General features: G+C 38.3%; 1 protein-coding gene across 1 annotated transcript in view; it reads right to left on the bottom strand.

Moving 5' to 3' along the window:
* Positions 1-1847: 1847 nt before the first annotated feature.
* Positions 1848-16711, bottom strand: part of SDC4 (syndecan 4) — a 30843-nt gene continuing 15979 nt past the window's right edge. The window contains exons 2-5 of the mRNA XM_070744721.1: positions 8226-8370; positions 7179-7228; positions 5841-6027; positions 1848-4601 (exon numbers count right to left, since the gene is read on the bottom strand). Coding sequence (XP_070600822.1) covers positions 4450-4601; positions 5841-6027; positions 7179-7228; positions 8226-8370 — 534 coding nt within the window. The 3' untranslated portion in view covers positions 1848-4449. The remainder of the gene's footprint in view (positions 4602-5840; positions 6028-7178; positions 7229-8225; positions 8371-16711) is intronic.

The raw sequence follows: 16711 nt of genomic DNA on the forward strand, positions 1-16711 counted from the left end.
TAGAAGTTTCCTATGGCGTAGCTTGTGAACAGAACCTTTAACCCTGTTATCTGAAAGCCGAGTCTTGGCAACTGGACTTTTCTTAGAAACATAGAAACATAGAAGACTGACGGCAGAAAAAGACCCCATGGTCCATCTAGTCTGCCCTTTTACTATTTCCTGTATTTTATCTTACAATGGATATATGTTTATCCCAGGCATGTTTAAATTCGGTTACTGTGGATTTACCAACCACGTCTGCTGGAAGTTTGTTCCAAGGATCTACTACTCTTTCAGTAAAATAATACTTTCTCATGTTGCCTTTGATCTTTCCCCCAACTAACTTCAGATTGTGTCCCCTTGTTCTTGTGTTCACTTTCCTGTTAAAAACACTTCCCTCCTGAACCCTATTTAACCCTTTAACATATTTAAATGTTTCGATCATGTCCCCCCTTTTCCTTCTGTCTTCCAGACTATACAGATTGAGTTCATTAAGTCTTTCCTGATACGTTTTATACTTCAGACCTTCCACCATTCTTGTAGCCCGTCTTTGGACCCGTTCAATTTTGTCAATATCTTTTTGTAGGTAAGGTCTCCAGAACTGAACACAGTACTCCAAATGTGGTCTCACCAGCGCTCTATATAAGGGGATCACAATCTCCCTCTTCCTGCTTGTTATACCTCTAGCTATGCAGCCAAGCATCCTACTTGCCTTTCCTACCGCCCGACCACACTGCTCACCCATTTTGAGACTGTCAGAAATCACTACACCTAAATCCTTCTCTTCTGAAGTTTTTGCTAACACAGAACTGCCAATGCAATACTCAGATTTAGGATTCCTTTTCCCCAAGTGCATTATTTTACATTATTTTTCTTGCTGATTTGAAATGTTTCGCTGTTTATCCAAATATGTTTCTCCAATCTAAGCAAGTTAATGTTAAACTTGTCATCGTACTGATCTTTTAAAAGAACCAGTCACAGCTTAAATGCAGCAAATGACTGGCAACACACAAGTCTCCACTGTCTGTACAAGGATGGAGACCAATTTGTGGTCACCATCTATGTAGGACATCTATATTCTTCCCACAAATGCAGAAGCCATCGTTTTAGTTTCAAGGCAGGCAACTACCAGTATATACTGAAAGGTTATTTAGAGCAGTTTTTCCCAATCTCATGGCTGGCTGAGTATTCTGGAAATTAAACTGCACGCACCTTAAAATCTCAATTTGTAAAAGTTTTGGAGCCTTCCCCTAAGAAAGGGGTGGGGCAGCGTTAGCACCTCTTCAAGATTAGAATAGAATAGAATAGAATTTATTTATTGGCCAAGTGTGATTGGACACACAAGGAATTTGTCTTGGTGCATATGCTCTCAAGGTACATAAAATAAAATATACATTTGTCAAGAATCATGTGGTACGACACTTAATGATTGTCATAGGGGTCAAATAAGCAATGAAGAAGCAGTATTAATAAAAATCTTAGGATGTACGCAACAAGTTAGTGTCATACAGTCAACATGGGAGGAAATGGGTGATAGGAATGATGAGAAAAACTAGTAGAATAGAAGTGCAGATTTAGTAGAAAGTCTGACAGTGTTGAGGGAATTATTTGTTTAGTAGAGTGATGGCGTTCGGAAAAAAACTGTTCTTGTGTCTAGTTGTCTTGGTGTGCAGTGCTCTGTAGCGACGTTTTGAGGGTAGGAGTTGAAACAATTTGTGTCCAGGATGTGAGGGGTCAGTAAATATTTTACCTGCCCTCTTTTTGACTCGTGCAGTATACAGGTCCTCAATGGAAGGCAGATTGGCAGCAATTGTTTTTTCTGCAATTCTGATTATTATGATTCAGAGTTTAATTATACAAGGACAGAATTTTAGAAAGTACCAGTTTATTTTATCAAATCAGTGACGGTGAAAATATACAAGAAATATTCAAGCAACCCAAGGCAGACATGGGATCCATATTTTCCAAGTAATGCTAATTGAAAGTGTTTATATGCTGTATCTGCCTCCTACCCACCCCACCCTGCCCCCCAAAACACAATTCCATTTTTTAAAAAATGATGCTATTGCTGAAACAGAACCCTTGGCATGGGCTTAACTTTAGCCATATGTTTAGCAATCCCATAATGACACGATAAAAATCATAGCATGAATTTGCTGCCAAAAGCAGGAAAGGAGAACAGTCCTTATGCAACTATGAATAAACAGAGCCTTGCCCAGGCTACTTTTAGCAATGTGAGTTTTGCAAAGGGAAGCACAAAATTATGGCAGGCTTTGAAAAGGATGCAAAATTGGGAAAAGATCAAGGCTATACGTCGGGATTTACATGACACAAGCTGTTTAACTCTCAAATTAAAGAGTCACAACTCCTGCCCTATAAGCAATGGTCTAAAAACAAGGGAAGCACACATTAAAATTGATAAAGAGTTTGATCCCACTACATTGACTGAAGTCCTTAAAAGGGGTTTTGAACTAACAGAGTTTCCAAGTAAAAAATCTTAAGATAAAAATGTATCTCTCACATGTCATTGTTCTGAAGCAGCAGCTTTGCATGAAACTTCAATGGAATGCATAGGGTGCTATATAAAGTAGGAAGCATCTTTACCAAGCTACTTCCTCTACCTGAAAATCAGCTCAGCTGCAGAAACTTCACACTTCAGCCTGATCTGGTATAGAAGAGGCAGGCTATTCAAAATCTTCTATCTATCCTAGCTTGCAATAGCTGGATGGCAAGTTCTCCCCAAGACATTTTTCACCAAGTACAATTAGCATCTCTATTCCTTAAGAGGAAAAATAGCTGCATGCTCATTCATAACTTTGAAAGCCAAGAGCATCAGCCAAGGTTCTAAAAGGGAACAAAAGCTTGCTTTAGCATCATAATGTCTTGGTTGTTTCCATGAAAGGACCAAGTTGCTAAGAGAAAGAAATATTCGTACCATGTGCTTTCAAACCATGTTATGTGCTATTTCTTAAGCTAGCTGAATTATCTTTGTAAAGCAGCCCCACCACCCGCAAAGCAAGAACTCCTACCCAAGTTACCAACTGACCATGCAAGTGAAGCCAAGACCAAAATCCAGATCTCAGTTTATCTGAGTTACTTTCAGTTGCCATTAGTGGCTTTGTGAAGTTGTTACTCTACTCAGAACGGGCTGGTATTAAAACCAAAACAAAACTCCATAAATCAGAGAAAGTAATCCCATCACCCATGCAGAAAAACTGCATAAAGTCCTTCTGGTTTTTTTTATAAAAACTGTGCACTTTACTGAAAAAATATAGCTCTATAGTAACGATAATATATTACAAAGCTAAAAAAACCCTCCCCCCTTACAATTATTTCAGAGAAAACCAATTTTGCACATAAACATTAATTCTAAGCAGAGGTTATTGCATCTAGGATATATATATATATATATATAATACACAGAGTAAAGCTTAAATAGTTTTCACAATCAGGAATTTCATTATATTAGTGTTTTACATATAAAAAGAAGTTACCCAAAACAGAGCAGCCATCTTGGAAACTATAAATAGTTCTATTAAAAACAAACACATCTTTGTTTTTTATTTTGGAAAAAAATACATAAATATCTTCTTCTCTTGTTTAGTATCATTTATGATATGAACTTAAGAAAGTTGAAACATTCTCAGGCTGTGCAATCATTGATCTGAAATGCTACCTTGGTAGAAAGATGCCCAGCAATAGGAACTACAAGTGTAATATCTATGAATGACTATAAAACTTTATTCTTATTATTATCAAGCAGTATTTTGATGGATTTTATAGGCAGCTATTGACATTTTTAGTGAAATCTTCTTCACTAAAAGTATCCTATTACAAAATGGAAGACATGATATTCCTCTAACTAACAATTTGCTTTTATAGGTGACTGAGTACTTGTTCTCCAAGGAGGGAAATCTTTTACAGCAAGGCCCTAACTACAGGCAGAGCTACTGAATAATTTTATCAAGACTCAGGCTAATTTATGGTGCATGTAGTGTAGGAATTTCATATATAACTTTGTGTTAAAAAAAAAAAGATAGTGGCTGGTCACACCTTTAGTGACCCCTAAGCTGGCTATGGGACAGTCCCTCTTAACACTTTCTATAAAACAAGGTAAGTCGAAGCACAGCAACCAAATGCAAAAGTTCCATATACAACCTTCACCCAGATATAAAATTCAACATTTTTTTTCCTTTCCATAGTTAAAGCATGCGCTACTTTGTGCGAGGTTTCCCTTCCCCATTCTGGGATTCCGAATGCTTTATTTATTTCATCTCCTCATTGGTTAGTAGGAAGGGCTGGAAAAGAGGGTTTTAAAAAAACAAACAACAGTTTGACATTAGATCCAAAAGAGTATTTGTTTCAGAGCATTTTGTCCATAGTCCAAATGCTTTTTTTTCTTTTCCTTTTTTTCTTTTTACAAAGTCTATTTTTTGACTCCCGAGTTGGTATATCAAGCACTGGCAAACATTAGGCATAGAATTCATTTGTAGGAGCTTTCTTGTAGATGGGCTTCTTGCCAAGGTCATAACTACCCTCATCCTTCTTCTTCATGCGGTAGATTAGGAGCAGGATGAGGAAGACAGCGAAGAGGAGCCCAACTGCTCCACCTGCAATAAGAGCTGGAATGGAAAGGGATGGAGGAAAGAGAAAAGTAGAATAAATGCCATGGAAACTTGAAAAGCTCTGCATTGACATTCTGATTCTGTCCAATAGTGCAACTTTACCCCTGCTGATTTTAGAAAATAGCTACCGAGAACCACTCTCTATCCTGCTTTAGTTCTGACTCGGAATAAATATGATCCACTATATAAAACTGCAGTTCATGCTGGGGAAAAAAAACTCCAAATAAAGGCAGCAAAGCTACTGTCACATTTCTGGCTGAACAATGAATGCCTGGAAATTGATCCTGGAAAGCTTCTACTGAGACAGGAAATGAGAAAATCTTTTTTTTTTTTAAATCTGAACAGCCATTCAGCAAAACGTATTAAATGTTGGGGACTGGGGAAAGACACTGGTTTACTGTCTATGCAATCATTATATTGCAATTCATATTTTCCAGAATTATCCTGGAATGAGGATGAATTGGAGAATATGGTAGATCTTCAATATTTCTAAACCTCTATCCAGTAGTCAAGAGGGCTGCACTTATCCATGGATGTGATCTGCCTATGTCTTGCGTGCATAACCTGTATTGTATTTCATGTATCCCAAATCGATCAAAATAAGCTACTGTGCAGATGCAATAGATTTCTGGGGGTAGCAGAGCAGCAAAGCCTGCTCAGACAAGCTTCCATCAATAAACTCACTTCTCTGAACCTTGTGAAGATCACGGATCATCAATAATGGGGGGAAATTCTTATTAGAAAACTTTAGTTTTTATTACATTGTTTAATCAAATGTGCCCCCTCTGGTTTAAGCAGCAATGGATCTGGAACACCAAATTCTGTAGAAATGTTCAACTTATATGTCCTAACGCCTCATACACATTCTATTTTTAAAAAAACAACAGCTATGGAGACTGGGGGGAAATAATTTTAAAGCAGTACTCAAAACAATTTTTGGTGGAGGGTTTTTTAGATTAAAACTAGCATTGCAGACTTATAATTTGTGTCCGTATGGGACATTCTTGATTTTTTTAAAAAAATCTTTGCTTCAGAAAGCATGGCCTTTTCCTTAGTTATAGAGAGCCAAGTTTATCCATCCATACAAACAGAGGTCTTCAAACTTGGCAACTTTTAAGACTTGTGAACTTCAACTCCCAGAATTCTCCAGACAGCTATGCTGGGGATTCTGGGAGTTGAAGTCCACAAGTCTTAAAATTGCCAAGTTTAGGACCTCCTGATCCAAAGGGTGGTTACCTGCAAGCACTTCTGTTCTCTCGAAGATGCTCCCATTGGCTGTGCTGGCCATTGAGACTTTGTTAGACAAGTCTTCTCCTTCAGGAGATGATTTTTTGGGAACAATAATCTCGTTGTCTATCACAGCTGGTTCAACTTCATCCTTGGCATCTTTTTTGGAGTCAGGAATAGAGTTGTCCATGGAATCCTAATAAAGAGAAGAACGTCAATCCTACCTCTAAAGTACAGTTGAGAACATTAGAACAATGAGCGCTGTTGAGTGTTCTTAAAAGCCAGACTTTGATACCACCCAGACCCTACCTGTTCCAAGTTTCTATTTAGGACTGATCACACATTTGGGGGCAACGTGTGATGGAGATTGACCCAAAAATCGGAGAGTAAACAATAGCTCCTTTTTGAAATCAGGTACTCAACTAGGGTCACACATTACCTATGGATATTAATAATGCTATTAAGGGCTTCTACCGTCCTATTTTCCTGCACAGTAACATCATTTTCTCCCCGTAACTTTTTTTTAACTTTTAAGAGTGGAAGAGATAGAGATTTGTAGGAACCAGATTCTCAGAAGGTTATTCAGACCAGGAGTGCCCAACCTTGGCAATTTTAAGACTAATGGACTTCAACTCCCAGAGTTCTGGAAGTTGAAGTCCACAAGTCTTAAAGTTGCCAAGGTTGGAGACTCCTGATCTAGACCAACTGCACCAGTGTCAGAATCCACTAAACCATTAAAGCTGGCACCTTTAAGATGTGTGGACTCTACCTCCCAGAAACATGCTGACTGTGGACATCTGGAAGTGGAAATTCACATATCTTAAAGTTACCAACTTTCAAAAACACTGCATCAAACCATGGCTATCCAACTGCAGCATTAGAGAAGAACTTCAGAAGTTCTAAGGAGACTCGTTCTGTTGCTTAACTATATTTATTGTCAGGACATTTTTCAAAATAATCCATCTAGGTTATTTCGTTAATTACAATGCATATTCCCTTGTCATGCCTTTTGTTTTAACTGACAACCAAGTTCCCCCCCTCTTGCATGGGGCAGACATTTATATATCTGTAAATTGATTTTTCTTTTGTATGTGTATGTGAAACATTCTATTTGCTTTAACTTTACTCAGAGTTTGAGTTTCAATCCCTTTTATGATTCATACACCTTGCTTTTCTATCTTCCTTTTCAGAGTAAAACTGAATTATTATACCTCCCGTGATTTAAACGTGCTACTATTAATGCACTGAAGATATTTTTTTTTGTTTTCAGTGGATCAGTCATGATGAAAGGTAGGAAAGCCAATGACCAGCTGCTTCAGAAATTCAATTTCCAATGGAAATACCTACCATAGTGCTATTGGTGGTAGAAACCAATTTATCCTCCATATCTGTATAACCTACAGGAAAGAAAATAATATTTAATCCTTGCTAATATTAAAATTGTGAAATGCAGTGTTTTAAACAATCATTAGCTTAATCTCTCAAGCTCTTTTGGTTAGTTTGCGCCAGATCATACACACTCCTCTATCAAATACATCCGTCTCATTAGATCTTGCAATCAATTACAAAGACCTGAATTACAGGTCATTCAAAATGTATTTTGCCTTGCCTTGCAAAGAATCTGTTGGTTCTTTTAAAACACCCATTTCTTGAAAGTGGTAGCAGTCCTTGACTCATATTAACCACCAGATTTGCCTCAACTTGCAGTGTGCTAGTTTCAGAAATTGTTTTTCTTGAGAACACAGAGTATATGAGGTCAATGCATTGTTACAAAAAGTTAGTGTTGAGAATTTGTGAAGAACCAATACCACTTTGTAAATTAGTTACAAACAGAAGGTAAAAACAGGGGGGGGGCGTTTGTCATCTTCAGAAAAAAGTGATACTACAATGGAATGTCAAAAGCCATGCCCCCACCACCAAAAAAAACAGTGTTAAAAACATATTAAATTAATCTAGAGGATAGCAGGTTTTCTTGAAAGGTGATTTAGAAAACTCAGGCAATAGTAGACTCTCTCATTACTGGGCATGTGGAAACAAGGGTATTGGAAGCATTACAAGTTAAATATGTGAACCAGGTGGGTTACATCTGAATGATCAGAAAATATGAAGCAGCAAGCTCTCCAAAGTTCTTGAATTCTACCCAGCTGAGGAACCATTTTGCATAGACACATTCCCAGGTCAAAGGCAAGAAGTTCAATACTGTCATCTCAAATTTATTAGAGAAATGGTATTCAGGAAAGTAAACAACAGCACAGTAAGTCTACGTTGAAATATAACCTCAGACTTATGAACTATGGTCATTTACATATTGAAGCACCCATTCCCATTGATACAGTTATCAAAAACAAAACAAAACGTGAATTTGACCAGGAGTTAATTCTGAAAAAGACCTACCTTCTTCATCTCCTGAACCTGAGAACTCATCCTCTTCCTCATAATCAATTGCTAAGTCTGACCTTGCATCTTCATCATCTGGCAAGTCTCCAGATGCAAATTCTTCTATGTTTAGTTTTGGGTCCATAATCTCAGTTTCTCTTACCTAAAAGAGAGAAAGAGAGAGAGAGATGAACAACTGAAGACCAATGACCAAGCACAGCATTTGCAACACAAGGAGAGGTTCAAAGTGGTGACTTTAGCAGCTTGATTTGTTGACTCGGAACACAACTAAATTCCAGTATTTGAGAGCCTCATATATGTCAAAACAACAAGAAAATTAAGGAATATTGAAGGTTTACAGGAAAAAATAGAAATATTGGTAACTCTGCAGAAAATTGCAAGGAGGTAAGATTAGGAATATAATTAATTGGTCATGTATATTGAGCAATATTCATGCCAAACTCCTTTGAGGAATTGTAAAAGTCGTCACTTAGAAACAGGACTTAATTTGTTAAAAGCCCAGATCCAGTAAGAAAGAATACTTAATAGTATAATTTGTTTCCCTTCTTGTACTTGTGCTGGTAGTTAATTTAAAAAATGAAAACAAGGTTTGATACAGTGGGCAAAATGGAATGACTTTCTTACAGCATTGCCACCAATTCAATTCATGCAACCAACTTTTATTTTATTTGTATGCTCCTAATGAGCCAAGTGTACTTTTTTTTCCAGACCGTGAGTGCTAGTGGCTGAAGCCAGGTATAGATTTTTTTTAAATCATTTAATTCTTTGAAGCCTTTGCCTATAATATAATAGTAAATGTTTTTTAAATAGGACTATTACATTCAAGTTAAAACTGATAGACTTGTTTGTACTTCAATCTGAAAATTTAGCTGACGGAAGATCAAAGGGGCTAGCGTGTAAAAAATATTAACTCACTTGAATTAAGTGTTCCATTAAGAACATTGCCCTTTATAAAGCAAACTCGGTTAACTGTCCTTTGAATTTTTTTTTTAAAAAGGCTTCAATGCTGGGGCCCAGTAACAGCTAGATATAACGCTAGCATTGCTACAACAGATAAGCCGCTCCACAATACATAAAAGCCAAAGTGACTTTGCCAAGGTTGAGATGTCAAACTACATGATTTTATCAGAGCCCATTTACCTTGTGCCTTCAAGGAACCAGAGGGGGACCTGTGTTACAGTCCTACGAGATAAGCCCGCTTCCTGCGGAACACCACTGAACCTTGGATAGCGCAGTGATTAGGACATTGCAACTTAAAATTGCAAGCGGCTCCATTCCAAAATCAGTGGGGAGTTCTGTTACTTTGATAACGTGTGGCCTTGCTTTTGAAAACAAGTTCTCCATCTGCCTGAACAGAAGTATCAGAGTTTGCAAGCAAGTCTAATTTTAATCTATTTATTTAGCAGCAGCAGTAGTTGAGAACTTGCTGTGTGCAGAATGGGAAACAAACAACAAGAGGACTAGAATGAGCCTTTCAGATTCTCCTCTCCACAGCCCCAAAGGTTGCGTCATCTATTAGAATATCCTTTCTGGAATGTTTATGTGTCGAATTACAGCTCTGAGAATGAGATCAAAGTACCTGATACAAGCTTGGTAACACTTACAAAGGCTGCCAAATGGCTTCAGAAAATCCAAAACAAGAAAGGTATGGCAGTATGCCAAGCTGCAGAATCTAGAGCAGGGGTATCAAACTTGATTTTGTTTGTTTGTTTGTTTGTTTGTTAACATAGAAACATAGAAAACTGATGGCAGAAAAAGACCTCATGGTCCATCTACTCTGCCCTTATACTATTTCCTGTATTTTATCTTAGGGTGGATATATGTTTATCCCAGGCATGTTTAAAATTCAGTTACTGTGGATTTATCAACCACGTCTGCTGGAAGTTTGTTCCAAGCATCTACTACTCTTTCAGTCAAATAATATTTTCTCACGTTGCTTCTGATTTATCCCCCCCCCCAACTAACTTCAGATTGTGGCCCTTTGTTCTTGTGTTCACTTTCCTATTAAAAACACTTCCCTCCTGAACCTTATTTAACCCTTTACCATATTTAAATGTTTCGATCATGCCTTTATTTATTTATTTATTTATTCATACATACATACATACATACATACATACATACATACATACATACTTCTGTGCCACCCAGTCCTAGCTCACAACAATATAAAATTACAATAACAATGAAAATAAAAAGAAGTCAAGGGAAAAAATGAGCAATTTCTAAAATCCTAATTAAAACTTAAGAAACAATTCAACAACACATGTACTAGTCATTCATACCAAATTCAAATATATGGACAAGCTAGTGGCTGATTTAGGGGCCCCAGGCCTGCCGGTATAGCCAGGTCTTCGTGGCTTTACAAAAAGCCAACAAGGTGGGGGCCGTACAGACTTTGGGGGGGAGTTGATTCCATAAAGTTGGGGCAGCAACAGAGAAGGCCCTTCCCCACGGTCCGGCCAACCTGCATTGTTTAGCTGATGGAACCTGGAGGAGGCCAACTCTGTGTGCTCTACTTGGTCTCTGGGAGGTATGTGGCAGGAGACGGTCCCATAAATAATCTGGCCCTGAGCCATAAAAGGCTTTATAGGTAATAACCAACACATTGAATTGTGCCCGGATACTAATAGGGAGCCAGTGCAGCTCACGGAGTATAGGTTTAACCCGCACGGCTGCATTCTGGACCATTCGGAGTCTCCAAACATTTTTCAAGGGTAGCCCCTTGTGGGCCACATCAGGGTTGTGTTTGACTTCGGGACTGGGTGGTGGCCGTTGCCAGTTCAACATTATTCCTGTAGGGGGCGCCTGTGGTGGCCCGAGCATTCTGCCAGCAAAACTGTGCTTCCGAGCTCCACTTTCGGCTGTAATTGCCTCCTGAAACCCTCTGCCAGTGAAAAAGAAACTTGAGAGGCCGAACGCAGCCCCCTAAGCTGTTTTCCTTGACAGAGGCACCATGGGCCAGTCCTTCACTATTTCCAGGGCAGCCACGAGGACCAGATCTGAGCACCTTATGGGCCAGATCAGTCCCGGGCCTTGAATTTGACACTCCTGATCTAGAGGGTCCGTATAAATCTTGCATGACTGGAACTCTGCAAACTGGATACGTTTTGCTACCAAATTTTGGCTTTTGATACTATGGGCATTGGGAACTGTGATTCATTTTTGTCCTGTTTTCAGAACAGACATAATGGACACACCTATATATGCCAACTCAGACGGCGTTCATTTTATTGACTCATCAATGCAACTTTTTTTTTCAAGTCATTCTGTTGTTGATGAGAGATTTGAAAAGACTAAACAGATTTTACTACAGGGGAAGAGTTGAAATCAGTAGATGGAGAGGATAAGCAAGGTCAAGGACCAGATATATATATATAATCACACGGCTTCTAATTAGCAACTACAGGAGTTTAATTGAAAGAGTATAGATAGGTTTTAGTGGTAAAATGGGGCACTTTACATAATCAAAAACTTTATTCAAAACCTGTTTCCCAAAGACCATCAATACCAAGCTATCAATATATTGAGACTATATTTATTTATTTATTTATTTATTTATTTATTTATTTATTTATTTATTTATTTATTTATTTATTAGATTTGTATGTGGTATTATTAACTTTTTTTAAAAAGAAGAAAAATACAAATATTGACGTAAAACATATTTTAGTAATACTCTTCCCGCTTATACCTTGAATTCAACTGCATGCATGATCTTGCAGCTAATGAGATCTGTCATCAACTCCTAGAATAATTTTAAAGTAGCAATCATAATTTTCAGACTCTTTTCAGATGTTGTTGTGGGTGTGCTAACTGCTGAAAACCCACTTTCAAAAAGGTACATTAAAGGGAAAATCACCTGAACATTTAATAGCCTCTTTACTGAAAAACCTCATTTTCTGAAATTATGAAAAGTCCAAGTTTGTAAAGGATGCATTAAAATACCTAGATATTAAGCAATTTGTTTCACATAATGTTGAAAGTCTCTTTAGGGAATTTAATTATAGGTTACCCATTTACAGGAACCTCAAAAAGCAGAAAATACTTATAGAGTCTAGTTATTCAATCTTGACTGAAATCAGGCATTTTCACGATACAAACCAGGGGTGTCAAACTGGTGGCCCACGTGCCAGAGGCATTACGTGCAGGCCATGCCCGCCCCAGTTCCCCAAAGGGGAAAAATGTTACGATACATTAGGTTACGATACATTATGTGACGGCAATGTGACTCCGTGAGTTTGACACCCTACATGAAGGTCTAGTCACAGCAAGATTTGCTTTGTTAATAGTATTTAGCAGTAGCATATTGACTTATGCAGTGGTACCTCTACTTACGAACTTAATTCGTTCCGTGACCAGTTTGTAAGAAGAAGCAATTTTCCCATAGGAATCAATGTAAAAACAAATAATGTATGCGACTGGGGAAACCACAGAGAGGGTGCAGGCCCCGTTTTCTCTCAGGAGATTCCTAGAGAGGCCCCACAGAGGCTTCTCCTTATCTTTTCCAGCCCTGTTTCTTCCCAGGAGATTCCTAGAGAGGCCCCACAGAGGCTTCTCCCTGCCTTTTCCGGTTACAGTTTCGGAGACTCATGGAAAATGGTTCTTGAGAAGAGGCAAAAAATCTTGTCTAGAAAAGTTCGTTAAGTACAGGAGTTCGTAGGTAGAGGTACTACTGTATACTGTTTCATAGTGCTTTTACATCCCTCTCTAAGCAGTTTACAGAATCAGCATATTGCTCCCAACGATAGTCCTTGGAGAGGGGCGGCATACAAATCCAATTAAATAAATAAATAATAAATCAATCAATCTTGGTTCTCATTTTACCTACTTTGGAAGGATGGAAGGCTGAGTCAACCTTGAGCTGGTGATGAGATTTGAACTGCTGAATTACAGCTAGCAGTTAGCTGAAGTAGCCTGCAGTGCTGCCCTCTAACCACTGCACCACCCCGGTTAGAAGTCGAATAAATGAATGAATGAGTGAGTGAGTGAGTGAGTGAGTGAGTGAGTGAGTGAGTGAATGAATGAATAAATAAATGTGACATATTTTTGATCTTCGGTTAGCTTCCGAAGAGCCCTTCATCTTATCTCATGTTCCATATATCATGCACTGTTTTATTTTGACTGGGATTGTGCAACATACTTAATCAGGTCAATGAGTCTCAGTGGCTGCATTCATACAAAATAGTACACTGTTTAGTTTTAACCTGATCCTTCGGAGAGGGCGGCATACAAATCTAATAAATAAATAAATAAATAAAATATTGGCCACTGAATTTGGCCTGTTTCATTAGTTTGTGGCTCAGTACTTTAGCACATGGATATGTCCACACATGTCCATCTGTCCATGTATAAATTGTCAAAATCTGTAAGATGATTTACCACAATGTCATTGCCACCATCTTTCAAATTTTGATATACACATTCCTCAAAGAGCAATGGTATATTTGTGAAATCAGCAAGAGTTGAACCTAACTTAAAAATGCCTTTTTTTTTACTGTACCAAGAAACTCAAATAAAGGGTCAACTAAATAACCAGATTAAACAAGTGAACAGAGTTTTCATTTAAAATAGGATGTCTGATTCACTCAGGCACACAATGATGAGGCATAAAGAGCATTAAGCAATGTACTTTATATGAATAATACCAAGTGTATGACAAACGTCATATGGCTAGACCACACACTTTCTCCAAAACAGCCTATATGCAGTTTTAGTTACACAATTCTGTGTGCTCAGGAATTTTAATGCGACAATAGTAGAGTGGCCAAAGTACTTGACTAGGAGGAAGGAAACCCAATGACTTTAAGTCAGTCATTCATTCCCTCAGCCCAATCTACCTCACAGTTTTTTTGTTGAGGGGAAAGTAGGATTGGATAAAATATATGGAGCTCCCAGATGAAAAATAGGATTTACATCAAATACAGTGGTACCTCTACTTAAGAACTTAATTCGTTCTGTGACCAGGTTCTTAAGTAGAAACGTTTGTAAGTAGAAGCAATTTTTCCCATAGGAATCAATGTAAAAACAAATAATGTGTGCAAATCCATTAGGAAAGAAATAAAAGCTCGGAATTTGGGTGGGAGGAGGAAGAAGAAGAAGAGGAGGAGGAGGAGGACAGTCTCTGCTGAATGAAGAAGGTGAGGTGAGGGGAATCAAAAAATCCAAAACTTTAACCCTTAAAAAAAGGGGAGTGACTCTGAGGCAGTGATGAGGGGCACACACCTTCCATCCACCCGGCACAAGGCTGCCTCCCAGGCGGGCGAGAGGGGGGAACCTCCCACCCCTTTGACCAAAAGGCAGCAGCTGCTGCTGTTGCTAGCTGCTTCCTCTTCCTTCCCATGCTGAAGGGCTCCCCTCTCCTCTCGCTTGCTCGCTTTGTAGCCGGTGCCTTTCCTTCTCAATTTGGCTGAAACCGAGTTGACCCGGCCGGGGCGAAGCACCCTCTTTTGTCTTTCCACGCCCAGGTGCTCTGGGAGCAACCTCGTGCCAGGTGTATGGGAGGCAGTGCGAGGGAGTCACCACAGCAAAGTGGTTTATTCCCTCTCCAAGCGCCCAGAGAAAGGAAACCGCTGTGTTCACTACGGCCTGCCAAAGCCTCCTTAAGCGCCACCAAAAGGCTCCTCTAGCAGCCCAGAAAAGCACAAGATAGCTGAGATTAAAGGGGAAATGGCAGGAAACTGGCCGGGCCTTCGTGCCGCTCTCAAATTTCCTGGGAAATTTTTCTGGGCTCAGGTTCTTAAGTAGAAAATGGTTCTTAAGAAGAGGCAAAAAAATCTTGAACACTCAGTTCTTAACTAAAAAAGTTCTTAAGTAGAGGTAGCACTGTATTTAAAATTAAATACATATTGACTTCTGATATATATTATTGTCTTGCTTTCCCATCCCCAAAAGTTTCAGTTTTATAAAAGTTTATATATATATATATATAAATATTATATGTAAATATCCAGTATATATTTAATTGGCAGTGTATATATGCAATCTGCTTGACTAATTTCATAATATTCAACACAGATGGGAGAAGTGGGGTAGTTGTTATTCTTCTTTTAAAAGAACCCCAAGTTTAAAATCATTTGCTTTGTCTGAACAAAGCCCTCTAAATTTGTTTTTTATAAAATAAGCTGGCAATTTTACATGGGATCCATTAGGCTGTCAGTTATCAGTATTTTTCTGTATCAGAAATATTCACTAGATATATACTGCATTGGGGGGAAAAACCTAGATAAGAACAGAGTTGTTATACATTCCCCCCACCCCACCCCTATAGCTTTCACATTATTATGAAGAGGAACTGGGACAGTGTACTTGCTTTGCTGACTATACCCTGCTTTTTTAAAAAATAAAGCCTTACTTGGGTTTAGAATATAGGGTTAGTGTGATATATAAAGGCTGGCTTTGGTTGTTTTTAAAACTCCACCATGACTTCATCATAATACATGTGCCAAAAAAGGTTTTTGACAGAAAAAGAGTTCTTGCAGCTCTGACAGTCTCCTTGAGCCTGGCTCTTAATCCACTCTCCAGCTGAATCCTTTAGCTACTAGGAGTCTGTCATTTCTACATTTAATCCAGTTCCAGTGTATTTTCTGAGCATTAAGCAGCTTTTACCCATATTGAGTGCCAAGTGAGATTAGTAAACATCATAGGGAGGAGCAGAAGGGTGGAGAAGCAGATTTTCTAACCTACAAATCACTGAAAGATTTACTTCTCAGCTACCAGCTACAAATCTGTGCAAGCACACAAACGTGCCTTGCTTGAAGTTGCTAGTTAGGAATGAAACTACAGAAATATTTACAATCCTGGTAGTTAACTGTACAGCTAATGTATCTAATAATGCCTTAAAATAGCATTAGAGCAGAGAGCAAAGATACTTTTATAGATATGATTCTAGGTAAACCAGCAAACCTAATACAGTTTCTTTTTCATTACTTGAAATATTTAGGGCCAAGTCAAAAATGATAGTTTTGGGGTTTTTTCAGTCTGACCTGGTGCTCTATTCAGAGACCCATTTGCAGATAATCTTGAAGACAATCAGATTCTGGGGGAATCTTATTTGTGGCTTTAGAAAAAAAAAAAAAGACTGATTGAAAACTTCAAATCTACCCAAGGATTGTCTGAAACCAAAGATCAGAATTTCCTACTATACATGTCACATTTTCTGCCATTTTCAGTAAGACAAATAATTAAACTTCGGATTCTTCTATTTAATCCTTATTAAAGAAAGTAAAACAGGCGCAGCAATCAAGTGCATATTTTTACCTCCAAAATTCTGAGTATCAACAATTTGCAGCCTGCAGAAGTACATTTATTTTTTTCAGTATCCCAAATAGGAAAATGTGTATGGCAAATCTGTATATCTTTTAAAGTATCTAACCAGTTCAAATGACAATATACTTGGAGGAAAGCTGCCAGGGGACAAAGAGAGGTGAATTGATTTGCTCTTTTCCTGGGGAACTGCTTCATCCATGATCTTGCATAATGAT

This window comes from Erythrolamprus reginae, chromosome 3, assembly GCF_031021105.1.
Source record: "Erythrolamprus reginae isolate rEryReg1 chromosome 3, rEryReg1.hap1, whole genome shotgun sequence".
Taxonomy (NCBI): domain Eukaryota; kingdom Metazoa; phylum Chordata; class Lepidosauria; order Squamata; family Dipsadidae; genus Erythrolamprus; species Erythrolamprus reginae.